Source organism: Dipodomys spectabilis, unplaced genomic scaffold (assembly GCF_019054845.1).
Source record: "Dipodomys spectabilis isolate Male_0828 unplaced genomic scaffold, ASM1905484v1 ptg000360l, whole genome shotgun sequence".
NCBI classification, from domain to species: Eukaryota; Metazoa; Chordata; class Mammalia; order Rodentia; family Heteromyidae; genus Dipodomys; species Dipodomys spectabilis.
Genome location: NW_024871037.1, coordinates 3,151,186 through 3,179,082, shown reverse-complemented (window position 1 = coordinate 3,179,082; position 27,897 = coordinate 3,151,186). Strand labels below are relative to the sequence as shown.

The 27,897-nt window shown below is 38.2% G+C and overlaps 1 protein-coding gene across 1 annotated transcript in view; it reads right to left on the bottom strand.

Annotated features, from left to right (window-relative positions):
• Window positions 1–27,897, bottom strand: part of Dock3 (dedicator of cytokinesis 3) — a 186,155-nt gene that overhangs the window by 89,595 nt on the left and 68,663 nt on the right. Inside the window, exons 6-12 of the mRNA XM_042665982.1 lie at window positions 25,881–26,029; window positions 18,618–18,702; window positions 15,748–15,789; window positions 14,420–14,574; window positions 5,201–5,282; window positions 1,714–1,774; window positions 230–377 (exon numbers count right to left, since the gene is read on the bottom strand). Coding sequence (XP_042521916.1) covers window positions 230–377; window positions 1,714–1,774; window positions 5,201–5,282; window positions 14,420–14,574; window positions 15,748–15,789; window positions 18,618–18,702; window positions 25,881–26,029 — 722 coding nt within the window. The remainder of the gene's footprint in view (window positions 1–229; window positions 378–1,713; window positions 1,775–5,200; window positions 5,283–14,419; window positions 14,575–15,747; window positions 15,790–18,617; window positions 18,703–25,880; window positions 26,030–27,897) is intronic.

The following is a 27,897-nucleotide window of genomic DNA, read 5'->3' as shown; positions in this document are numbered from 1 at the left end:
GTAGAGAAGGTTCTAAACTCAGATGTTTCAGAATCATCTGCGAAGCTTATTAAAAATAAAGATGCCTGAGCCCCACCCCAAACCTTAGATCAAATTTTATACATTTTCAAAAAACTATTCTACATCTTGGTAACCCAGTAATCATGAGACTTCAGAACTACTACTGTCAGGGTAGTGCTGGAATGCCTTATGTTTCAAATCATTAAGATTACTGATGCTCATTACTCACGTGTAAACCTTGAGAACAAAATCCTTTTCTTCCTTTAATTCTGTGAGTGATTGTAGGACATCCAAGATGCTAAGCACTGCACAGCCATATGGTCGCCTGTAGTGCAGGTGAGCAGGGCCCTTCTTGGAGTCATTCAGGAGCATCCGGCCTTGAGCAAAACAGAACACATTAGTCAGCAGGTAGAGAACTCCATACTCCTTTCCAGTATCTCCTGTCTGTCATGCAAAGATGCCAGAGTGGCAGGTACCTAAGAGATCCTTCAAGTTGGAAGTGTAGAGCTAAAGGGAGTCATCCAATGATATATCAAACAGGCCTCTAGCCAAGCCTCTTCTCCTATACCACATTCAGTCTTACTACCTATCTCTAATTCAACATGATTAGTCCATTTATTGGCCAAATGAGAAAAAAAGAGTGGCTTTCTAAATTTCTTAGAAAAACCATTAACAGATTTAAACCTGACAGGCATATTAACATTAGGTTCAGCATAAGTTTCCAGGTATAAACTATACAAAGATAAGGAGAATGCTGCATGTTTCCTCCAACCAAAATCTACTGCCAAAGATGCTCCAGAACCACTGTGGGAGCGAGGGTACACTGAGAAGTGGATGTTTGCTTACTTTTCTCATTTACCACGGTCATGCCAACAGTTGCAAGAGGTCTTGCAAATGTTAGAACCTTAATAAATGCTTTCTCAGTTACAACAAAATAGCTTTTTTATTGTTAGCAAGGGATAAAATGTACACAACAGGTACAAACTATAAAGGAAAATGTGGTTAGTCATATACCCAAAAGTTCTATGTGAAATTTGAAATAAGGATGAACTAGCCAATAATAAATGATAAAAGTTATTTCTTCCATTTCCATTTGTGTAGAAATGAGATGCTACCTATTTTCTAGAGTGATGACAATAGCTCCGATTTTGTGGAAAATGGCATAGATACATAATTTTGGACACAAACTACAGCAAGGGGCATTGCCATCTGTTATATCAGCAATCTGGCAACTTTCTGTAAGATCTCTGAGGGGGAATGCAATGTGACTTAAAGAAGTAAAAAAATTTAAAATAAAAGTGAGAAAAATTCATTCCTTTATATCAAACCCAACTATTGCAGCAGATGACCTTAAGGGAGTGTAAAAAAAGAAAGAGCTGGATTCTAAATTTGAGTCTTAAAAGAGCTGGGGGGAAAAACAAAACTCACACTTAGGACATACTTATCCCAAAAAGTTGGGCTAGTGGCTGAGAGGGTGGCTTAGTGGTAGAGTGCTTGCCTCACATGAATGAAGCCCTGGGTTCGATTCCTCAGTACCACATACACAGAAAAAGCCAAAAGTGGCACTGTGGCTCAAGGGTTAGAGTGCTAGCCTTGAGCCAAAGAAGCTCAGGGATAGTGCCTATGCCCTGAGTTCAAGCCCCAGGACTGGCAAAAAAAAAAAAAAAAAGTTGGGCTAGTCTTAAACAGGTGAATAGATTAGATGAACAGTACCTATTCGGATCACATGGGCAACAATATATAAGTCTCTCTTCATATCTTTGCTGCTCAGATCCTAAAATAAGAAAAAAAAAAAGTAAATTCAGGCAAGGAATATATAGAACACAAAATTTCTTTATGAGTCTCAAAGTAGTTTCCTTTTAGTATATTTGTATGTAGGAGAATAGAGACTGCAATATACAACAACTTAATGTTTCTAAGATTTATGACATGAGTCTAGAGTGTTTGAGTGTGTGTGTGCGTGCGTGTGTGTTGTGATACTGGCATTTGAACTCAGGCTCCCAAGATTTATGATGTGAGTCTAGAGTGTGTGTGTGTGTGTGTGTGTGCGCGCGTGAGTGTGTGTTGCGATACTGGCATTTGAACTCAAGCTCCCAAGATTTATGACATGAGTCTAGAGTGTGAGTGTGTGTGTGTGTGTGCGTGCGTGTGCACACGTGTGTGCGTGTGGGGGGGGGGGTTGATATTGGCATTTGAACTCAGGCTCCCAAGCTTGCTAGGGAGTTATTATACTCCACTAACTCTCCAACACTTCTTTTAATTTTTTATTTTGTGTATGGGTGTGGGTAGTCAAGGCTTCTCACACTTGCTCAGCTTGCTTGCTCATGGCTGGTGCTCTACCTCTCACATCACCAGTCCAGTATTTTTCAGGTTAACTGGAAATGGAGTCTCAGAGGCTTTTCTGCCTACATGCCCAGATAGAAGTGTGTGTATGCATATATATTTTTTTTGGGGGGGGGGTCCAGTCATGGGGCCTGAACTCTGGGCCTGGGCGCTGTCCCTCAGCTCTTCAGCTCAAGGCTAGAGCTCTACCACTTGAGCCACAGCACCACTTCCAGCTTTTTTCTTTTTGCTTATGTGGTGCTGAGGAATCGAACCCAGGGCCTCATGCATGCAAGGCAAGCGCTCTACCACTGAGCCACCTTCCCAGCCCCTAAAAGTATATTTATTGGCAGTATTTCTCAGTCCTAATTTACACCACCTAATAAATCAAGTATCTACAAAAACTTCCTCATTAATCCATTAACTTATTCTACCATCATGCAAAAACATTTTTTAACAAAAAGAATCAATGTTAAGTGCAGAAAATTATAAAATATCAAAAGCTCATTAGTGACTCAAATTTTTAACTTTTAAAATATTTTTGGGCCAGACGCCGGTGGCTCACACCTATAATCCCAGAAAACCGGAAGTGGCACTGTGGCTCAAGTGGTAGAACACTTACCTTGAACTGAAGAGCTGAGGGACAGCGCCCAGGCCCAGAATTCAAGCTCCACAACCGACCAAATGCATACATACATACATACATACATACACACACACACATATATATCAGTATACTGGTGTACCAAATATGTATGTATGTATGTACGTATATAGTGGAGCCTGAACTCAGCGCTTTGTCCCCACTAGGTAAGAACCGCCAACCCTTTTGGCTTTAGTTTATTTTTCAGATAGGGTCTTTTTTATGCACAGGGCCAGTTTTAGAAAATAAACTTCCTACCACTGCTTCCATCCTAGTTGGGCTTTCAGTAATAAACCAGTATGTCCAGCATGATTTTGAGATAGGGTCTTGTTAACTTTTGCCCAGGTAGGCTGTGAACATCAGTCTTCCTGTGTCTGCCTCCTATGTGATTGGGATTATAGGACATTCATCACCATGCCCAGCCCTGTTTCAGACTTAAAGAAAAAAATCAGGGCTGTACTACAAAGGGATATATTAAGCACCTTTGTGTCTTTCTATTGTGGCAGAATAGGAGCACATCCTAAATGTTATGTGCATCTTTGGTTTTTAAAATTGAAGTAACAGCTTTGGCTCCTGGGCCCATATAGATAATTAAAATGTGAAGTGAAAATTTTGATTCACTGTAATTACATTCAAATATCATCATAATTAAATTGGTTTTTCAAGAGTCAAGGACTAAACTCACCATATTTAAGAATTCAAGGAACACACACACATACACACAAATAAATTCCATCCCCACAAATCCAAACAAGGCATAAACAATTATTCTTGCTCTTTTACTAGATAATAGTAGGGAATCAGGATCTTAAAAAAAAAATTCTAAGGTTACTCAGACATTCTCATTAGTCTCATCTCCTAGTTCTGTTTCAGAAAGGTCTCAGAGACCTCAGTGGTCAGGCACTGTCAATCCAGAGCTCTCAACCAGTAGTTTGACCTAAATCCCATTAACTATAGTCTAGATTTTTTTCCTTTGCTCTTTTTCTATGGAAGAGAAGAGAGATCACTGATCCTCCCAAACTAAACCATTGTAACTCCCTTTACCATCTTCTGTTGTTCCTCATGGGTCTGCTTTTCTTATTCTTTTCTCCCCTTGAATTATCTCCTAAGCCTTGCATGCTGAGTTCAAAGTAGAACAAAATATTCGGCTCATCCAGATTTATAAATCTTTCTGTATATCTGGAATATTCTCAGTGAAAATTATACTTGTAAACATGGTTTCTGATAGTACATTAACATTTTGAAAAATGCAGTTGTGAATTAAGTAAACAAATCCATTTTTAGCTTTCAAAGAAAGTCACATATCAGGATCCCCAGATGGATCAGTGATAATGTGACACTATCACGCATTCCTAAGCCCAGTATGATTCCTGTTAGTTTTGTTTTTATATTGAAATAGGATCTGGTTAGCCACATCTGACCAATGATATTCAATGTATCTCTTATCAATGAAAGAGATAAAAGAATCCACAACAGTCAAAAATGGCTTATAAAGGGGTGACACTGTCCAAAAAGAAACATACTCTTTACCTGACTTATGTAACTATAACCCCTCTGTACATCATCTTTATAATAACAATAAAAATTTTAAAATGGTTCCTAATTCTAAAGTTTTGTTTCCTGCTTTAGGAAATATACTAATCCATGTAGTTAAAAATTAAGTACTTTGGTTGGGTGAGAAAGTTAATAAGGCTGAATTTATCTGGAGTATGCAATACAAAAGCAGTGTGGTACTGTAAGGTTTAGTTTTTTCAATAAGCAGACTACCAAGCCTGCTCTGAGTTGATAGCTTCATGATTACAGAGACCACAGACAATTGTATGGCTATTCAGAAAAAAACTGAAGTGTAGATCAGAGCAGAAAAAGACCCTCTTGTATTTGGAAGAAGACTATTTAGTCTTTCTTCATATGAACTTACAGACTAAGCTGCAGATTGGGGTGAATGCCTTTAAGAGCAGTTATATACATCGGAGGCCTTCTGTAAAATAGTTGATAAAAAAATCTATTTTAGTAAAAGTCATTTGATCACATTTCTTTAACAAAAACCCAGCTAAAAATCATAGCTAATTTAAGTTCTCTATAAATATTTCACTAAAACCTGACAGAACATAAATCAAGTCCCATTCGCATCAATGTTTGGAAAATAAGAATACTCATTGCCTGGGTAACAATATCCACACAGCAAGTCCCTGGTTACAGTCAATAACATAAAAGGGAAAGAGAATTTGCACATACTGTAAAAAGGGCACACATTCGTTCTATCTTCTCTGGGTTCCGTGGCCCACCATTCTTGTTCAGTCTCACCAGAAACCGCTCACTGAAATGCAGGAAAGAGAAGTGTAAGGGAACTGTATGTTCAAACTAAAAAGGGCAGATGCAGAAAAAACCCTGATCAAAGAGCCACAATCCATTCTTTCTCTTAAGTCATTTGAGTAAAAAACTGTGTCTAACAAACTGTTTGTCAATCATCTTTCTCTATAGAAAAGATCAGACATTCCTCTTTAATAAGCTGTAAGTATACAACGTTTAGTTGTCTTTATAATGATGAACTACGGACATCCAGTGAACGAAGACTTTTTAAAACTTAATTCCATAATTTGCATTTGTGACAAGCCTAATTTTAAGATCACTTGTTTTTATGAGCATTATAATCCCTGCATTGTACTACATTTTGACACACTTCATGAGGGTGATTCATGTACCCTCTGAGCATGTTTGGTGTCTGCCATGAACTGGAAGAAGCAAAGTCTTTATCCTCAAGGACAGTCTTTTGTAACAGTGTCTTGCTAATAAAAGCCATTTTCTCAAATAAAATCAGAGGAATTCCTCCAACTCTTTCAATTTAATTTTTTGCTTCCCATTTGGTCTTCCCCAGAGATGGACATCAACTACTTAGCATTTCTCTTGTGACAATTTGCCAGTTGGTGCTCTGACAACAGGCAAGAGGTCTCAAGGCTATACTACTCTCCTAGCAAAATAGGCTTTATTTTTTTTTTCTTTTTGTTGGTCGTGGGGCTTGAACTCTGGGCCTGGGTGCTGTCCCTCAGCTCTTCAGCTCAAGGCAAGTGCTTTATCAACTGAGCCACAGCCCCACTTCCAGTTTTCTGGTGGTTTAATGGAGATAAGTGCTTCATGGACTTTCCTGCCTGGGCTGGCTTTGAACCGTGATCCTCAGATCTCAGCCTCCTGATAGCTAGGATTACAGGCATGAGCCACTGGCACCCAGCTCAAAATAGACTTTAAAACAAAGTCTTGGTTTTTTTTTTGGTCCGTCATGAGGCTTGAACTCTGGGCCTGGGCTCTGTCCCTCAATTCTTCAGCTCCAGGTGAGTGTTCTACCACTTGAGCTACTGTGCTACTTCTGATTTTCTCGGACTTTCCTTTCTGGGCTGGCTTTGAACAGATCCTCAGATCTCAGCCTTCTGAGTAGCTAGGATTACAGGCGTGAGCCACCGGTGCCTAGCTAACAAAATCTTTTTTTTTTTTTTTTTTTTGGTCGGTCGTGGGGCCTGAACCCTGGGCCTGGGTACTGTCCCTCAGCTCTTCAGCTCAAGGCTAACGCTCTACCAGTTAAGCCACAGTATGTGGTGCTGAGGAATCAAACTCAAGGCCTCATGAATGCAAGGCAAGCACTCTACCACTGAGCCACCTTCCCAGCCTAACAAAATCTTTTTGAAAATAAAAATTCACAAACTTTTAATCTGAATTTTTCATGATCTCCTGGTACTTCTCTTCATTCACTACTATGGAACAGGTATTAGTTGTAACTTTGAGGTTTTGCCAAATGGACATTAGGAATAAGGGAAGAAGTGACTATCACTGGTTTTAGGCAAGGGTACAAATGAGAAAAGTATAGAATATGAACACAAATTAATATGAATCCATTTATGTACCAGTGGCTCATGCCTGTAATCTTAGCTACTCAGGAGGCTAAGACCTGAGGATCACAGTTCAAAGCCAGCCTGGGCAGGAAAGTCTAGAGAATCTAATCTCCAATCAACTATTCAGAAAAAGCTGGAGGTGGCTGTAGCTCAAGTGGTAGAGCAACAGCCTTGAACAAAATAGCTTAAGGGCAACACCCAGGCCAAGTTCAAGCCCTGTGACTCAACACAAAAAAATTATATATACATATATATAGATAGATAGATAGATATATGAATCCAGCCAGATTTTTCAGTCATTTTTTCAACTACAGAGTTACTGTTGAAAGTCTATTTTAGTCTAGTATAATAACTTAACTCACATTGTGTAACATTTCAGCTTTCACAAATCATATTTTAAGTACCAAGAGATCTCATCTTGAGTTGAAATCAAAGGATGAAAGGGTGAGAGAAAGAGTTCTGAAAGACAATCCATTGTGTGTATGTTCTCCTTCTTAGTAAGACCTACTCTGATTAAGATGGTAAAAATCTCTCTTATATTTTGCTTTGCTATTCTAAAATACTTATCTTTTCAAATATGCTGTAGAATTTATTTAGTTACTATATTAAGTAGGTATAAATATGTATATATTTGACTGCTTTCTCTGCTAGCATGGAAGACTTTCATTTTAGTGCCTTTGAGTAAGAGTTGATCCACCTGGATATATAAGCAGAAGCATGTTCGGATGGCATGGCCACTGGTTTGAGATACATTAGCTTTAAACCCTAATTTGCATTCATTCTCTCTAAACTTTTGTTTTGAGTTATATTAGAAATTAAACTTATCAAAATGATGGGATTACAAATAATTTCATATAAACATCTATTTGTTGTTCATATAAATACCTATTTCTTCACTATTCCTCATTGAGAAGGCACAGAGCTCTAGTTTATGGTGTGCCTGTGTGTGGGGAAGGAAGAAGATAGAGGGAGAAAGGGAAGGAAAGAGAGAACCATTGGTTTCTCTATACCTTTGTAATTTTTAGGAAAGGTGCACATATTGACAATGTCAGACCAGAGAGAGCAGGGCAGAGAAAAAAAGTGGTGGTGATGCCGGGCGCTGGTGGCTCACGCCTGTAATCCTAGCTACTCAGGAGGCTGAGATCTGAGGATCACGGTTCAAAGCCAGCCCAGGCAGAGAAAGTCCATCAGACTCTTATCTCCAACAAACCACTAGAAAACCGGAAGTGGCGCTGTGGCTCAAGTGGTAGAGTGCTCGCCTTGAGCTGAAGAGCTGAGGGACAGCATCCAAGCCCCATGACCAACCAAAAAACAAAAGTGATGGTGACAGTCTTCAGGGTACTAGTTTATCTCTATCTCTGCTGGGACTTATAGGAAATCCTTGTGGGGATGTGGAGTAGTCAGCAATAGCCTACGTCTCAGGCCAAGCTAAAACAGGTCCGACTATAACAATACTTACTGCAGGTCTATAATTCACAGCCTGCGTTCCTGCAGGTAAGCTCTAGTTGCATTACAAGATATGACCTCATTCGCAGAGGGAAACAAAACTGTTAACTTTAATAAACAGAGTACTCACTGATCATTTTAAATGAAAATTTCTCCCCAGGGGCTCCTGAGATCTTCTGAGTCAAATTATCTCATTTAGGTAGAATGCTTAACTATCAAGCAGAGTCCTCTATTTCAATTATAGAAGCAGCTGATTTTCAAGAAAAAGTTTACTCTACACAAGGGTATTTTGAATGCTGAGTAAATTCCAGGAAGAGAATATAAGGACTTTGCAGCTTGCTTTGCACAGCATCCATACAAAAGTGGCTAGTGAGGTGTTTATACATCCATACTATCATCAAAAGAGGAAAGTTTCTGAAGGCAAGCATTGTGTACGCAAAGTCAGGTGAGTGATTAAATAAAACACTTGACATCCTGAGGTTTTAGAAGATTGCAAAATTTGCAGAAGTCCAGTGAGAGATCCAGGAATATTAACACTGCCTCCCAATGGTATACAGACAGTAAGTTAAACAATGACACTTTTGTGAATAAGGAAATTTATACAACAAAAAATATAGTGGCCAGGACTGGGAGTAGTAGCTTACACCTGTAAATACTAGCTACTTAGAAGGCTGAGAAAAAGACTGGAGGTGGAGACCAGTCTAAGCAAAAAAGGCATTATTGCACAGAACAAGTTGAGCACTGGGGTGCAAGTCCTAGCTACTTGGGAGACTAAGAAAGGAAGATTGGTCAGAGATCAACCTGGGAAAATGCTGTTTCCAATCTCAAAAAAAAAACAGCTAAAGCTAAAGAATCAGCGGCAGGACTCAGGTAGTGAGAACTGGATTTTGGGCTCTGTGCATTCTAGGCAAGCACTTTACCACTTGAGCTCCACCTCTGGGCCCCATTCTATTACAGAAGCATGAATTAAGACTACTAATAAAGACTACTACTGATAATTAAGACTACTAATAATAAAGACTACTGGGAAAATCATTTGTCTAGAAAGGTACTCTTCACTAATTCAACTCCCACATTCCTTTAGTCATGTGAATTCCTCTTCCTTTCAACATATCCAATAAGCCAGGTATTATTTCTAGGTTCATCTTTTTCCCCCAGTACTTAGCACTACATGCTCTACCCCTGAGCTGCATCTTCAGCCCTTTGCTTTCATCTTTTAAAGGAAATCTCTCCTAACAAAGGGTGAACAAATGCAGCAGTGCTACAAACTAGACTCTAAATGAACTATACAACTTGTGGGTGGGGACAGAAGGAAAAAGTGGGAGAGCGTAAGGGAAGGGGTGACATTGTCCCAAAAGAAATGTACACTCATTACCTGACTTACATGACTGTAGCCCCACTGTGTATCACTTTTATACTAACAACAAAGTAAATTTTTCTAAAAGGAAAAAATTTCTCCTAGAGCCTTTTTGACCTGTTCAAATACTAACGAGGTGATCTGCTACTAAGCAGACATCTTGATATTTCTTGTTATCAACATCTGAGATACTCCTTTTCTTTCTTCTGTGTTATATACCCTTTTTCCTTAGATCCTAAGTTAGTCTATTCCTTTACTTATTCCCTTTATTTGGTAGATCACATATTGAAGCAGCTCCTTAAAAAACAGCGCTTGAGAAATAGTTTTAAAAGAAAAAGAAGGATGTCTAGGACTGCAGAGAATGCCACCACTGAGGAATATTAGTAAAGAATGAACTAGGGAACTGGCTATGGCCCATTTCCCCAGTCTACTGTTCCTACCTTATCCCCTTCCTACCACAGCTCAGACTTTGTGAGGTATACTACTTTAACTTCTTGACCTATGATTGATAGACTGGACAGGACCACACTGGACCAAATGGAACCCACAAACCCAATCAAACAACTGAACAGAGTGGAACGTCATGCTAACCCCATCTTAGACCACTAACCTAGGCCCTTCCTAGGATAACCAGCTCCAACTAACTCTGGCCCTAGGAGGCCAGGCTTCCCAGCACCTTAAATGGAAAAAAAGAAATTGAACAATAAAATCAGGAATCAGAAGGGGGAAAAAAAAAAACCTTGTACATTTGGAAATACCTTTACCTTCCTCCGTAAATGATGCCAGTAAAGAACTTTAAACTGAGGGTGGGGAGTGAGTGGGAGGGAGGAGGAATTCCCTCAGGATTTTTTTTTGGGGGGGTGCTGGTTATAGGGCTTGAACTCTGGGCCTGGGTGCCGTCCCTGAGCTCTTAGGCTCAAGGCTAGCACTCTACCACTTGAGTCACAGTGCCACTTCCAGCCTTTTTTGTTTATGTGGTCCTGAGGAATTGAACTCAGGATCTCACGCATGCAAGGCAAGCACTCTACCACTGAGCCACTTTCCTGCCCAGCCTGGCTTTGAACCATAATCCTCAGATCTCAGTCTCCAGAGCAGCTAGGATTATAAGTGTGAGCCACAAACACCCAGCTAGGCTTTTTATTCTTGATCTTTGGTATGAACTTTTTTTTTTCATTTTTGTTTTCATTTTGAAGCCTTTAAGGTATTTGGCACTAGTGATTTAAAATAATATGCTTTGTATCTTGTTGTAAATGTATTTTATCCACTGTCTGCATACTAAATGGTACTTCTGAATTGGAAATTTGTTTTAAAAATCTAAACAAAGTTTCCCTAATTACTTCACTGAGAATTTCCCTTATTTGCTTTGTTTCCTACTCTAGACTCCTATTTAAAAAGCCTGGATTTCCTGGACTTTACTCTAATTACTTATTTCCATTTTTATTGTTTCCTCTGTACTCTCTGTTGTACTTCATTAACCTTTCAACTGAGATTTTCATTTTACCCATAGTGTTTTCATTTAAAGAGCCCTTGTTATTCTCTAAAAAGTCCTCTGCATGACATCCTATTCTTTCTTTTCAAGGATATAAATTCAAGTTAATATCTGATTTCTTTTTAGTTTCTGTGCTCCTACTAAAGGAGGACTTTAATAGGACTTCCTTTAGTGTTTCTTATAAAGAAGGTCTACTAGTATTTAACTTTTCAGTCTTTGCTTAACTCAGAAACATCTTTAAAACTTTTTATTAGCATACATAAATATTAAAAAATAATAGGGTGCATGACATTTTTATACATATATACAATGTACTTGGATTATTCTCTGTCTCTCTCTGTCTCCATGTCTCTGTGCTGGTACTAACGCTTGAACTCAGGTCCTGGGTGCGCTTCCTTACATTTTTCCCTCAAAGCTAATGTTCTACTTGAGTCATAGCTCCACTTTTGGCTTTCTAATGGTTAACAGAGATAACGAGTATAATGGACTCTCTTGCCTGGGCCAGCTTTGAACTGAAATCTTCAGATTTTGGTCTCCTGAGTAGTTAGGATTACAGGAAGGAGCCACTGGTGCCTACTTTAATCACCCTCATTTATCCCTGTTCCACCTGTTCTAACTGATAAAATCTTCATTTCACCTTCCTTTAAAAGAAATTATGGTAAAACACAGACCATATAAAATTTCCTACCTAATTATTCTGAAGCATATAGTTCAGTACTATCAGATACATTCACAGTTATTAATTCATCTCCAGATTTCTTTTCATGTTAAGAGAAATAAAACCCTGTGCCCATTAAGCAACTTCCCATTTCTCTCTCTCCTTACCTGCTTGCAACTCTGCAACTACCATTCTACTTTCTGTGTCTACAGATCTGATGACTAAATACATCTCTATAAGAAAAATTATAGGGCTGGGAAGGTGGCTCAGTGGTAGAGCGCTTGCCTTGCATGCTTGAGGCCCTGGGTTCGATTCCTCAGCACCACATAAGAAAAAAGAAAAAAGCCGGAAGTGGCGCTGTGGCTCAAGTGGTAGAGCGCTAGCCTTGAGCTGAAAAGCTGAGGGACAGTGCCCAGGCCCAGAGTTCAGGCCCCACGACCGGACCCAAAAAAAAAAAAAGAAAAATTATATAGCAGTTGTTCTTTTGTGACCAGCTTACTTCATTCATGGCCTCAAAATTCATCGATGTTGGGCTGGGAAGGTGGCTCAGTGGTAGAGCGCTTGCCTTGCATGCCTGAGGCCCTGGGTTCGATTCCTCAGCACCACATAAGCAAAAAGAAAAAAAAAGCCGGAAGTGGCGCTGTGGCTCAAGTGGTAGAGCGCTAGCCTTGAGCTGAAGAGCTGAGGGACAGCGCCCAGGCCCAGAGTTCAGGCCCCACGACCGGACCCAAAAAAAAAAATTCATGGATGTTTAACATGTGTCAGAATTTCCTTCTTTGTTCAAGGTTAAACAATACTCCATTATGTATATATATACACCATACTACGTTTATCCATTCACTTGCTGATTGATCCTTGGTTGCTTCTATTCTTTTGGGCTACTATGAATAATGCTGCTATGAAAATGAGTGTACAATACTCTCTAAGATCTTTGTATCAGTTCTTGTGTATTTTATACTCAGAAATAGAATGGCTGAAGCATATTCTACTTTCAATTTTTTGAGACACTGATATACTGTTTTCCTTAATGGCTATACCATGTGCTTGATTTCCATTTGTATATTTCATTAGAAAAATGTCTATTCAGATTTTTGCCCTTTTTTATGTGTAGTACTTGGGATTGAACTCAGGGCCTTGCACGTGCTTCTACTACATCAAGAGATCTCCAATCTCTCTTTGTCTTGGTTATTTTTGAGGTACAGTTTTGCTTTATGCTGGACTGATCTAGGCTGTGATCTTCCTAGTTGGACTTTCTGCATCACTGGAGATAACAGGCACATTCCACTGTGTTTCTCCATTAGCTGGGATACCAGGCATAGTATCACCATGTCCAGCCATTGGTTGCAAAGGAATCCAGAACTCTTATGCCCAGGCTGGCCCTGAACTGAAATGTCTAGATCTCTGCCTCCCAAGTTACTAGGATTTATAAGTTTGAACCATTATGCCCAGTTTCTTTCTCCATTTTTGTCTTATTGAGTAGTAAGAATTCTTTACAAGTAATATGAATACTAGAACCCTATTATATGTATGTATGTATGTATGTATACACACACACAATTTACAAATATTTTCTCTAACTCTATGGGGCCCATCCTCCTTCCCTTCTTTGGTACTCAACTCAGGGCTTTGTACTTGCCAGGCAGGCACAGTATTAACTTGAACCAAGCCCTCTCTTGTAATTTTTCAGATAGGATCTTCTGGTTTTACCTAGGCCCAGCCTCAGATCATGATTGTCCTTCCTTTGTCCACCTGTGCAACTAGAATTACAAGTATATACTATTCATTCCTTGATGGTAAAAAGGAATGACAAAAGTATGTTATCTTCCTTCTCTTCTGCCAAGAAGATTCTCTCCTCATCACAGGGATGGAATAGCATTGAAAGCTGGGGCTGTCCTCAGACAGGAAACTAATAGCCCTTTTCTCTCTGGGCTCTCTCACTCACATACAGCTAGTCAAGGCCCAAGGTTTTCTGCATTCTGGGCCCAGGTGTCTCTGATAACTTTGTTTTTCTCTGTTTCTCTTCGGCATTTTCTCTGACTCTAAACAAAAGCTATTTTTTTCTCTCCCTGAGACACAATTTTAAACTTCTATGTAAAAATAGGCAAATACTTTTAAAGGGGGGGTATATATGTATGTATATACTATAATTTGGATATGGAGTTTCAGCACCTTTGGGAAATGAGGTCTAGTTGGAGGAAGTAGGTTCCTGGGTCATACTATTGAAGGGAATACTGGGATCCTAGGCCCTTGTCTGTCTCTCTCTGCTTCCTGGCTACCAGGTGGTGAGTGGCTTTGCCCCATCACATTCTCCATGTCATGATGTTCTATCTTGTGCCACAGGTCATAAAACAATGGACACACTGACCATGGAATGAAAGCATGAGTCAAAATAAGTTGTCTTCTTTGTAAGCTGTTTATATCAGGTATTCTACCACAGAGATGGAAAGCTAACACAACACAGGATGGTTTAGATGACTTTGGATGCACTAGGAACTGAGACCAAACTCAACAGCTAATAAGACAGAGTTAGTTTCTTGGTCTGTGCATCCATCTTCTCTGAAAGTCAGAGTTGCCATTCTAATATACAGACTCATTCTCACTGAAACTTACTACTGACTCTTACCTGATCTGCTTGCCTTCTCTCATGTCGTATAGAGAAAAGAAGACATCAGTATCTTCCCCAATGGTATTATAGGTGAAACTCTTCAGGCTGAGGAAGAAGTGGTGTGGCACTGGCATCCGACAGGTTTCACCATGGCGTGGGCGCATTGTATCTACCTAAGAAGGTAAGAAAAAACAGTGATGCATTCTATTAAAAAACTAAGTTACTAAGTGTCATATACAATTGAAGGAAATTATTTAAGAAAGACTGATGTATTCAATCTGCCAGTTTTCTGTGCCAGTGAGGGATGTTATGTCAATAGACCTAAAGTGAAATAGGCAAGCAAGCAACTGTGAGGAGACAATACAGTAAGTAAGGGTAATTTGGGAACTGAAATTTCAACTTACAAGTGAACAAAAATCTCTTCCAGGGGAGATGGGAAGGTGGCTCAGTGGTAGAGTGCTTGCCTTGCATGCATGAAGCCCTGGGTTCGATTCCTTAGTACCACATAAACAGAAAAAGTTGGAAGTGACACTGTGGTTCAAGTGGTAAAGTGCTAGTCTTAAGCAAAAAATAAGCTCAGGGACAGTGCCCAGGCCCTGAGTTCAAGCCACAGGACTGACAAAAAAAAACTCTCCACCAGGTCACAAATCTAAATTCTCCAGGGATCAACTATCAGTCCTTTTCTTTTTTAAAAGCAATACTGATGTCTGAACTTAGGGTCTTGCACTTTCTAAGCAAATATTCTGCCACTTTGGACAAGCCTCCAGCACTTTTTGCTTTAGTTACTTAAAAAATAGGGTCTCATGTTATTGCCCAGGCTAGCCTGAACTACAATGCTCTTATTTATTCCTCCCTTATTTATCCTTGCATAGCTGGGACAATAGGTATGTGTCACTGATGCCCAGCCTACTGGCTGAATTACTAACTTATTGCCCAGGCTGGTCTCAAACTCTAATCCTCCCAATTTCTACCACTCAAGCAGCTTGGCTTATATGCATGGGTCACCATGCCTGGCTCAAAGCCATTTCTTCGAGATGTTGTTGTGACTGTGACACACTTGGTTTATACTGTTAGGAGGTTATTGCCATTCTTAACATTTTAATTTTTTTTTCCCAAGTAGATTCATTTTAGTCTATCAATTTCCTTTTAACCGTGTTTAAGAAAATTTGCACAGAGGAATGGAAACTGTCAAAAAAACTCCTTGGAAGTTAAAGCTCCATAGAAGAAAGGCAACACACAGTCAAGAAGTCAGTGGTATGTATTGTTTCTTGGTACTTTAATTTGTTATGATCTCTTAGAAGAAAGTATTAAGGGAAAATATTGGGAGGCCTGGGTCAGCTGCTTACCTGGGATGTGCTTTGTTGTACACTTTGCCGGCTAGACAAATGCTATGAAAAGAAAAAAAAAGAAAAGACTCACTCCACTGGGAAGAAAACTAATGTTTATTTAAAAAAAAAAAAAAAAACCTTCATGCTAGGTAGCCTACTATGGCTTTAGTATTCAGAAGCTCATTTAATTCGGATAATTTTGTTAGAAAATTTTATTCATACTTGATGGAGACAACTAAAGCTGAGAGTAAAAGAGTGATCTGTTGAAGGTCACATAGTAAGAAGGTGGTGAAGTTTGAATTCAAACTCTTGCCTCTCTATTTCTAGATATTAGCCAAGTCACAGGTGAATATCTGCTCCTGCACTATTGATTTGGCAATGTCTTCACGCACTGTACTATTTTCTGAGCTGTCATATACAGCCTCTTCAAGTTTTCTACATAGAGCCCTTAAAGAAAAGGCGCGCGCTCTCTCTCTCTCTCAAATATTTCACCATGATATTTCTTTGCTGATGACTAAATTTAGACGAAGCAGATTCCAATTCCAGCTATGTCACTCATAGGCTATGAGACTTTAATCAAGTGATTTATCCTGGCCAAGAGATCTCTTCCTCAATTGTAAAACTGAGGTAAGTGCCTGTTTTGTCTTCTCCAGGTCATTGTGAATTCAAGCCAATAATGGGAATCAGTTTGCTACAATAGCTAGGAACCTGATTAGAGACTTACCTGGTTTTGAATTCTGACTCACATTTACCAGCTGTGTATTTTTCACCTTTAAAGCAGAGATAAAATGCTGTGCCTAATTCAACTTCATCTATTATAAAGTGATAGTTATTCTATGTATTCTATATAACTAGTATAGATACCACAATTGGTATCTTTCTTCATAATTAGTTATAGAAAATTCATTCCCATTTAGAAGTAAATCCTGGCCAAGAAGACTGAGTTCACATATATTTAGTGCCTAGTGCTGGCGAACTCAACAGTCAGCATTTCAACCCTGCTTCCTTTTGGATGCTAGAGGAGTGGATCAACTTATTTGGTGAACTGCTTCACATCACCTGGGTGAAAAGAATGACTGCTACAGTGAGATGGTTTCATTTCCAAATTCACATAACATTTAACCCTAAATAAAATGAAAAATACTAACTGAAATGTCCTAGCTATATTTAGTATTAATACTTATGTTTATTATTAGCAATATTATTATATGTGTATCACTAACAATAATTGAGTGTTCATTCATGGAACTGTAGGTACCTATAAGACATATTAAATATAAAGTCCCCAACAGCTAGGCAAATTATTGAATATAATGTATATACACAAAAGAAAAGTTTATATATAAAATTGGTTTTAAAAACTGTGTTTTTTGTACATGTGTCATTACTGGGCTTGCACTCAGTGCCCTTGGCTTGGCTTTTGCACTCACAGCTGACCCTCTACCAGCAGAGCCATGCCTCTAGTCCATAGAGCAGAGTTTCTAACATGGGGTCCATGAACAGAAACAAAGCATTAGGAATACTATAATTTCTCTAAAACTGATTGTAAAAACTTTGTATGCTATCCATACTTGCATATGGGAGGAACTTTCAAATGACCATCTATGACTCAGGAAGGGTTAGAAACCAACATTCTAGATGGTTAGATATTTGAGGGAGAGGTTAAGTGTTGTTCATCTTTAATCTCTGTACCTCACACCTCTAAAACTTCATAGATCATGTATAAAGCAAATGCTGTGCACATCAGTAAATATAAACAAGGAAATATACTGAAACAGACAATATTTGTATATTACTTAGGAAAATTTCCTTAGGTCCTCAACCAGGCAGCATCCTTGGTATCCTGTATGGTATCTAAAAGTATTCCATTTTTTGAAAGATGTATTTTTGTCTTAAAACAAGGTCTCACTATGTGGTTCAGGCTGGCCTTGAACTACAATCATCCTTCCTCAGCTTCCTGAGTACAGGGATTAGAAGCATGTTGCATCACAATTTGCTTAAAGACATTCTAAAACTTTCAATTCAGTATACATTCACTGAATATACGCTTCTCCAAAGTGAAGTATATCTAGTCCCTTAGTCTAAGCTTAACTCTCTCTATAGTATTCTACACTCTATTTGTTCTACTTTAAAATGTTTTACATTTCTTTTGTTTACCTTTTAACTAGCCTGTAAAATGTAATCTTGGTCATCAATCAACCCAACAGATTTTTATAATAACCAATAGACCTCTAATATCAGATGCTTAAAAGCTTTTTCATCTACAATGTTTTTTACTGTTCTTAATGTTAGGAGTACTCTGCTGCTTTTCTTTGTTTCCAAGTCACTCTTGAGAGCTTTCTTACAATTGTGTATATAGACCCCTTTTGAGCATCCTACAGAGGATGTCTTGTAAAAACGGCATGCCTTTAGAAAGTTTGGTACATTATTTCCAGGTTCAATGACTACATTAACAATTGGCTCTTTGCAGCTTCTTAACAGGTGTGTGGAAAGTGTAGGCAAATGTTAGTATATTGTAGGCTGAAGGAAAACCAGCAGAGTAAACAGAGATCTGTCCCCCAGACAGTATATATGGTATATAGTATACTATCCCCTAGACAGTATAGTGTTCTATGGACTGAGACATGGCTCAACTGGTGGAGGGTCAGCTGTGAATGCAAAAGCCAAGCCAAGGGCACTGAATTCAAGCCCAGTAATGGCACATATATAAGAAAATACAGTAGAGAAATACACCAACAGAATAAGGAAGCGTCTACTGAGACAGAGGCCAAGGATCCACTTCAAAAATACCATTTCTAAAACATAATCAGAGAATTATAAGCTATAATATTATCAAGGAAAAAAGATGAGGTATACAGGAATAAGCTACTCCATGTTTGATTTCTTACCATCTTATAGAGGTCGGAGACACTAATCTGGTCGGAATCTACTACTTCAAAGTCCTTCCGGGGCACCAGGTCCAGGCCTAAATGTCTAGTAAAGAGAAAGACTACAATCAGCATGTATGTCCTCAGATTACTGACTTCTCTCTTTTTGTGCCTAGGAACCTGTACCTGTAATAATAATGAGAACAGAGAGGTTCAGACGCTGCCCCTGTAGGGATATGCTTCTATTCAACAATATCTAATTGTTAAATGTAGCTAGATTCAATTTGGATAAATGAGGCTAAATTTAAAGGTTAACATAATTCCAGTTATCAGTAACAAAAGGGTTTCATTTAATGTTGTATGTATAACATAGTATTTGATTTCATTAAGGATGGATTTCTTCAGATCATTAATAAGCCATGCTTATTTTTCTATTTCTCCCTAGTCTATTAGTATATCCAAAGTTCAATTAAAAAAGTAAGTACACTTTTGTATTAGGATAAAAAATTACTCAGGTCTCAATTCAAAGACAAAAGTAAAAATCACCTCCTTAAAGCTGCTAAACCTGAAGAGGTGTCTACTTTGGTTGCTTTATTTTCAAGTTAATTAGTACTGATATTGGTAAAGGGCTAAACAGATGTTAGCACTAATACCTTAAGGAACATTAGAACTTTTTTTTTTTTTTTTGGTCCGTCATGAGGCTTGAACTCTGGACCTGGGCACTGTCCCTCAGCTCTTCTGCTCAAGGTAAGCACTGTACCACTTGAGCCATAGTGCCATTCCAGTTTTCTGGTGGTTTATTGGAGATAAGAGTCTCAAGGATTTTCCTGGCTCTGAAAGCTGGGCTGGCTCTGAACTTTGATCCTCAGATCTCAGCCTCCTGAGTAGCTAGGATTATAGGTGTGAACTACTGGCTCCTGGCTAGATTAGAACTTTAATCAAAGAATATCATTACTTAAATATAATAGTATTTAGAAGCTCTAGCATAATTGTGAACAGGAAGAAAAATGTACTGGTAATTAGTGGTTGACTGGCTGGTAGTATTAAGCAGTGAAAATAACTCTATACATAGCCACAACTTTTGAGTTTAAAAACTATACATAAGTGGTAGAATGTTTGCCTTGTATGCATGAGGACCTGAGTTCGATTCCTCAGCACCACATAAGTAAAAAAAGCTGGAAGTTGTGCTATGGCTCAAGTGGTAGAGCACCAGCCTTGAGCTGAAGAGCTGAGGGACAGCACCCAGGTCCAGAGTTCAGGTCCTACGACCAACAAAACAACAACAACAACAACACTATACATAATTTAATTCAATGAAAGTTCACACTTTAAGATAATAACTTAAACCTGGAGCTCAGTGGAGCTACAGGATTATAGACATGTAAAACCGAAATATGGTACTAGATGTGTGTGTTCATTTCTCAATTTTTATCTGAGAAGATCTATATCAGATACTTAACTCCAAAACAAGGGTTATAAATTATTGTGTCTGGGGCTGGGAAGGTGGCTCAGTGGTAGAGCGCTTGCCTTGCATGCATGAGGCCCTGAGTTCGATTCCTCAGCACCACATAAGCAAAAAGAAAAAAGCCAGAAGTGGCGCTGTGGCTCAAGTGGTAGAGCGCTCGCCTTGAGCTGAAGAGCTGAGGGACAGCGCCCAGGCCCAGAGTTCAGGCCCCACGACCGGACCCAAAAAAAAAATTTTTTTTTAATAAATAAATTATTGTGTCTGGCAAAAGTATTATATGGAACTTTAGAAGGAAAATATTTTTTCTTGCAACTAAATTATAAGGTAGTTTTATAACATATTAGAAAAAATAACACTGTAGACTGTACATAAAATTCCCATTTGTTTAAAATTAAGTCAGATGTACATCCAAATTACAGACTTATTTTACTTGTAATTTACAAACTGTTTACAGGAAAATATCTGAGGTTAAACATATTGTAACAAGATGGAAAAAAATAGAAAAATCTATGTACGTATATGAAGAAGAGGTAAAATATATTAGCCTACACTAAAATGATAATTAAGAATTTAAAACTATGTGTGTATTTTTTAAGCATGCAAGAAAAAAGAAAAAACACATTTTTCTATTTAGAGATTAAACACATTTTTCTATTAAAAGGTAACACATTATCCTTGTGAAAGGATTACAAACCTCTATCATATCTATAATTTGCATTATCCTTTTTAAAAAACTTGAGTTTTTAAAGATAAAAACATTTTTGCACTAAATGATTTTTTTTTTAAGTTCATGATCTGAGATCAGTGGTATATATTAGCCTTAGCTTTTTCAGTTTCTGGTTTAATGATAATACTATCCCAGTGAATCTGACAACTGAAGTGAACATATTTCAATATATGAGAGATTTTGTTTCTACTGGTATTCTGCCTTCTTATACGAGAGACTCAATTCCATTACCTTTTATTAGTCATTTAATTTCTCTCAAACAATTCCAACCTCTGGCTTCTAACACAGACATGCCACTGCAGTAGTGTCCATGGACAACAAAAGAAAGCTACAGCACATCATTTTATCCCTCATAAAAAAACAATTTACAAGCCGGGAGCTGGTGGCTCATGCCTGTAATCCTAGCTACTCAGGAGGCTGAGATCTGAGGATCGCGGTTCAAAGCCAGCCCGGGCAGGAGAGACCCTGTGAGACTCCTATCTCCAATAAACCACCAGAAAACCGGAAGTGGCGCTGTAACTCAAGTGGTAGAGCGCTCGCCTTGAGCTGAAGAGCTGAGGGACAGCGCCCAGGCCCAGAGTCCAAGCCCCACAACCGACCAAAAAAAAAAAACAAAAAAACAATTTACATTAAAAAGCTAAAATTTTTGCAGGTATAGTCTCAAATATTTAAAATATATCACCTGCATATAGAAAACAGCAGAAATATAAAGTATTCATTTTTGTATTAGAAAATATAATCATAAATTTAGCCTTTTAAAATATATTCTGAACCTCTTGTATATCATTATCATTTTAAGTTTTCAAAAACAAGAACAAAGAAACTGAGTGTGAAGGTACACGCCTATAATCCCAACACTTGCAAAAGGATTATGAATTTGAGTCCAAGTTGAACTACATAGCAAATGCAAGGCTAGCCTGGGCTAGACAGTGAGTCCATGAAAAAAGAAAGGAGAGGAGTAAGGGGAGACGGGAAATAAGACAGTATTTCATACATATTCTTTCTTCATTAGAGGTCCAAAAATGTATAGTTGTCCCCTGACAACTAGGATCTAACTCACACACACACACACTCACACTCACACTCACTTTCAATCCAAGGAAGCTCAAGTCCCTTACATGAAATTGCATTGTATTTGTATATAATCTACATAATCTTTGTTCTTTTCACCATCTGTATATTATTTGTAATACCTAATACAATGTAAATGCTATGTAAACAGATGTAATACTACATGGTCTAGGGGGGGAAAAAAACAGTGGCAACTTAAAAAAGACGCTTTACATCCATAATTGGTTGAATCCCTACATGCAGAAACCACAGGCACAGAACTTACAAATATAGAATAACCTTATTATTAGGACCCATACACAAAAGGGGATTGAATATATAATACAATCAAAAGAGCCATTTTAGATACAACAACTGGAGAAAGCTTCACATGGCATCTAGTTGGTAGGGCTAGAAGTGAGTGTATATGCTGTTAAGACACATGATGATGGGCCTGTCTGGAATCTATGCAAACTCTCACCTTAGCATTGTGACACCCTTAACTTGCTTGTCCAGTCAACTGCCCATCCACACATCCCACAAATAGTCTCTGAGGTCTTATAATGTACCAAACCAATAGTGTTGGATACTGGGAATATACTGCTTTTAAGTCAAGCACATGCTCTTATTCATCATGATTTATCTCCTGTTAATAGAGCACTTTCCTTGTTCAGGTAAGTAGCTTGAACACAGTACCTTTCATTATCTTTGGAAATCAGAAATGATAATGGATGATATGGCAAAAACTAAAACTAAATTACATGTACTATCTTCAATCAGACTATTTTTAATGAAGAATGGTAAAAGTTAAACTGGTGACTATCCTTATTGGGAGGAGGCAGAGAGAGAGAGAGTACACAGAAAAAAGCAATGTAATATTCACTACAAATTTCACCCTGGAAAAGTGGCTCTGTCTATTTTTTCCCCATGGGTAACTTGAAGAACAGAGACTGGTACATGCAGGGAATGGTCAACGTGGTCTCTTCCCTTTTGTCACAATAAAGGAAGGTAATGCAGAAGAGTCATCAGGAGCATGGCCCTGATGTCAGATTGCTTTGCTGCCTCTTCCACCAAGTCTCACTGTCAGATCTACTGTAATGCTATTCTCAGCATTAATCCATGTAAAGCACTCAGTACTGTGTGACTGCTGCTGCTATTACAATCACTACTATTATGTGTTATATCATTAGCTAAAATATAGCTTCAAGTTTGAATTCACTGTGTGGTCCAGGCTTGCCTCAAAGTGATAATGCTTCCTGCTTCAGGCTTGGAACTGCTGATGGTGTAGTTATGAACCACCATGCCTTGCATTTTGTCTTTCCTTTCCCTTACTCCCCCCTCTATAATTTTTCTCCTTCCTTTCCTTCTTCCTTTCTCGGATTTTCATTTATAACAACTCATCCATGTTACCACTTTCTTTTCAATTATGTCTCTCATTAAGGTAATTGTTGTTGAAACTAAGCAATCCAAGTTTAGTTTGTAATCTGCAGGAAGTCTTTCCCAACAAGTTTTCTCCATGTAACTTTATAGGTAGTGGCAGAAAGGTTTATGGCTCAGCATTTTCCCTTTCATGATATTTGAAATTTGTATCAATTTCCAGTTATTTATCAGAGTTCTCTCACTATCTGATATTGTACTCACCAGTCCTTGGTCAAAATCCTTAAAATTTTGCTGTCAAATCTCTCTCTCTCCTTTTCTTCCTTCCCACTTTCCTTCCCTCTTTCCCTCTCTTTTCCTTTCCCCCTCTTCTTTTTCTTGTCTATGATCTCTATACCTAGGACTTAGCACAATACCTTTCCTTGGTAGCCACTATGTGAATATATTTAATTAACAGGTTAGTTATTTTGTCATTAACTAAATTAAAACTATTTTCTGTGATCACTATACCTGTGATTCAGATGATGAAGCCCATGAGAAAAACATAGAAAATAGAATAAAATTAGACCATTATAATGAAGCAAAAAATTTAAAGAATTTCATATAGAGATTCAAAACCTTAGAGGGCTTCATCAGAAAGAATTTTGAATCAATCCTTAGTCACAACTTTTTTTTTCTTCTCTTTTTTTTTTGCAGTACTGGGGTTTGGAGTTTCCCACTTATTTATTTTTTTGGTTGGTCGTGGGGCCTGAACTCTGGGCCTGGGTGCTGTTCCTCAGCTTTTCAGCTCAAGGCGAGTGCCCCTCACAGCTATTTTTCTAAGCCTAGAATGATCCCAGTACATGTTGTAGGCTCTAATAAATATTTATTCTTGAATTATTGGAATAACTCAATGGTGATAAGTCACTCATAAGTGGGGAAATATTCAGCCTTTTGCTATAACACAGTAGTGTTTGGGGCTAAGAAGAAAGCAGAATCAGTAGTAATTTTTACTACTCAAACTCATTAGTATACAAGTACGCTGTAGCCTATACCAAGCAAATCTGTTCAGAATCAAGAAAGGATATAATTAAACAAAAATAGCAAGGATTAGAAGCTTTTAGTCAAAAAGTTTACAAATTAAAAATTTAGGGTTGCATTTTTTTCTGATTTCTACTAATGACTATGGACCAGATCCATTCAGACTTGTAATAGCCCATGTTTCTTTCCTTTTTCCTGAAACAGTCTTCCACTTTTCAAGAGAACCTCAAGTCCCTATAAAAATAGAAAGGAGCGGGTTGGGAAGTTGGCTCAGTGGTAAAGCACTTGCCTTGCATGCATGAGGCCCTGGGTTCAATTCCTCAGCACCACATAAGCAAAAAGAAAAAAGCCGGAAGTGGCGCTGTGGCTCAAGTGGTAGAGCGCTAGCCTAGAGCTGAAGGACAGCGCCCAGGCCCAGAGTTCAGGCCCCACAACCGGACCCAAAAAAAAAAAAAAAAATAGAAAGGAGCCATCCTTAAAGATTCATCCCCAGAATATGTTAATGTGCCTCTTTGTGGAAGTTTTGGTTTTGTTTCTTCCTCCATTCATTAAAGTAAATGTATGCTGGGCTCTTTTGCTCCTATATTTTCTGGTTCTGGGAAATTCTCCTTATTTTTACAAAATTTTCTCTTTAGCCAGGGACTAGTGGCTCATGCCTCTAATTCTAGTTACTCAGGAGGCTTAGATCTGAGGATTGCAGTTCCTGGGTGGGGAAGTCCATGAATACTCTTATCTCCAATAAACTATTCAGGAAAAGCCAGAGATAGCACTGTGGCTAAAGAGCGCTCGCTTTGAGCAAAAGCAGCACAGGGACAGAGCAGCTCAGGCCAACTTCAAGCCTCAGGATGGGAAGAGGGGTAGGGGGGGTGAGATTTTTTTTTTCTCTTTATTGACTTTGTTCTTTATAATGGAAGTTACAATATTTGATGCAGAATCTTGCTTTGTCAACCTTTATGTTACATTTGCTCAATTATTTCTCATGTTTTTGTTTTATTTGCATCTGATTACATAAAATTTATCTTCTTATTCTGAATGCTTCATTTTGGAAGTCATATTCTTTCTTTATCTTAGAATCTTATTCTCAAAGTGGACCGTTCTAGATTGATTCTCTTTGTGGATATTTGAGGATTCTGTTTAATTTTTTAAAGTTCTTTACAAATTTCTACTCTCTGGGGATAGGTCATTTCCTCTATGCCCAGAGCCTTGTACTGGGTTTGCACCTTGGCTTTTTCTGCTCAAAGCTGGTATGTTACCACTGAAGCCATGCCTCCCATCCAGCTTTTTTGCTGGTTAATTGGAGCTAGAGTTTAGTAAAAAGTTTTCTGCTCCAATTGGCTTTGAATCTCAGTCCTTAGGATCTCAGTGTCCTGAATAGCTAGGATTGTAGCACCCAGCCCCAATTCATTAATTCTTTTTTCTAGAAGTGAAAACAAGTTGAGATAGTTTATGACTAGAAACAGGAATGTCCTTTGCTAACTAGAACCAACCTCTATACCTAGAGCAAACTAAAAAAATAAAACCCTTAGTGGAGAATCTACCATTACCTATTAATCATTAAAGCAAAGCAGTGATCAAGTTTAAATTCCCTGAGGACTGCATTATCATAAGTAAAACTGAGAGATGCCCAAGTAATATTTATACTTACTCATTACCCCAGTCCAGGCGCACCGTGATGTGCCGTTTAACCTCCCGCACCTGATCCTGAGTCAAATGACCAGACAGTAGCTGCCTTCGAAGGTCAATAAGTTCATTCATCACATGACGTAGCTTGTAGAAAAGATCTACTTTGTGTTTCTGAAAGGGCATTTTTGTTGTTGAGTGAAATATAATAAGGGATATGGAAAGAGAATGAAAAGAGAAAGAAAAATAGTTAAACTATGAAAAGTGTTCATTTCCTGAACCATAAAGGCAATGTAAAGAGGAGCTAAGTTAAAAATCTTAGTCTATGGAAAATTAAGCACAAGAATACATCTATAACATCTTTAGCCACAGAAAGTCTTAAAACTCTTCAGTTCCTACTATCTAAAATTTGTATATCATGACATCTAACAAATTAACAGAATGGATCTGCATCATGCAAAAGTATGATCGCTGCCTCTCATTTCACAGTAAATCAAAGTTACTAAGCTTAATCAGAATGATAACTTACACAGGAGACAAAAGTGTTTTCTCTAGCAGAAGCTACAATGCACTCAAGAGCAAAGACTTCAACCACCCGGCAACCAAGTTGAAAGAGGGGGAGGGAGAATCATCTGCCCTATTTTGAAGTACTGAGGTTTCAAAATAAAGCCAGTCTCTGGAGTAAGACTAATTTCTTGGTTTCTAGGCCTCATTCTAGCTTTTTAATTAGCCTTTCTAAACAGTCTGTGTCCCTAGAGCCAGAGATTTCTAGTCTTCTCAGTTTAATAAAAAGTATCACCTTTACGAGACTTAAGTAGAAACATCATACTGAACATAATTACAGACATTATAGTGGTTATTACCTTACAAGTAAAAATCTAAGTGCCCTGAGAGCAGATGCTTCAGAAGAGATTGCTAAACCAAAGTCTATTTGCTCATAAGCAAAATCTTGACTTTTGAATATCTAGGATTTTGTTTCTGTTAGAAGTATAATTTTGTATAATTAAAATTCTTGGAAAAATCTTGGTCAATAACCAACCAATGATTATTTTTGAAGACAGATAAATATGCACTACAGGATAAGTAAAACTCGTATGTAGTAGTTACTAAAATGATCTAATGATGGTGGTAATAGAGGGTTGTTTTTTTCTAAGCAGGATGGGTTCTCATGTAACTAAGGGCTACCCTCAAACTTGCAATCTTCCTCACTCAGTCTCCTGAATGCTTGGATGACAGGTGTACACCACCATGTTCAGTTTAGGGGCTCAGAGTTTCTGTACATAGAGGTACCAGAATCTACTGACAGATTAGATGCAGATTAGGAATGGATTCAAGGATCATTTTTATGGCCTGGGAAACATGTCTGAAAAAGGAAAAATAGGTTCAACTTTGAATGTGGTAAGTCTGACTTAGGTTCCAACACTTAGAGGTCAGGAAAGTAAGGAGTATCTAAGTAGAGGAAACTAAGAAAGAGTAAGCAGTGAGGTAAGAAGAAAAGTAGTAGGGAAATATGTCCTGAAAGCCAAATGAAAATTAGAATTTAAGAAGGATTTTGTCAAATGCAGGTTAAATAGAGAATGATAACTGCCCAGGAAAGTTGGTATCGTAACAGCCATCAATGACTCTACAAAAATACTTTTGATAAAATAGTTGGAGTTCGAGAGAGAATGTGAGAGAAGGAAGTAGACAAAGAAGATCCCATATAACTCTTAAGAATTAGCTGTTAACTGGAAGCTGAGAAGGGGGTAGTAAAATGGGGTTGTGTGTTTAAGGGAGGATTCTTTTTTAATGAAGCTAAATTCAGACTATTTATTTGTCTGATGAAGTAAATGACCAAGTAAGAGAGAAAAATTGATGATCCGAGGGTTAAATTCTTCAGTAGAAAGGAGGAGATAGCTCCTAGGACAAAAGGAGAGGGTTTGGCTTAGAGATACAATTGTTCTTTTCTTATTTGAACAGGACTTGCTCCAGCATCCTCACAGATATCAAAACTCTAGCATGTGCTACAATTTATATAAAAAGGCATCACATTTGCATATAAC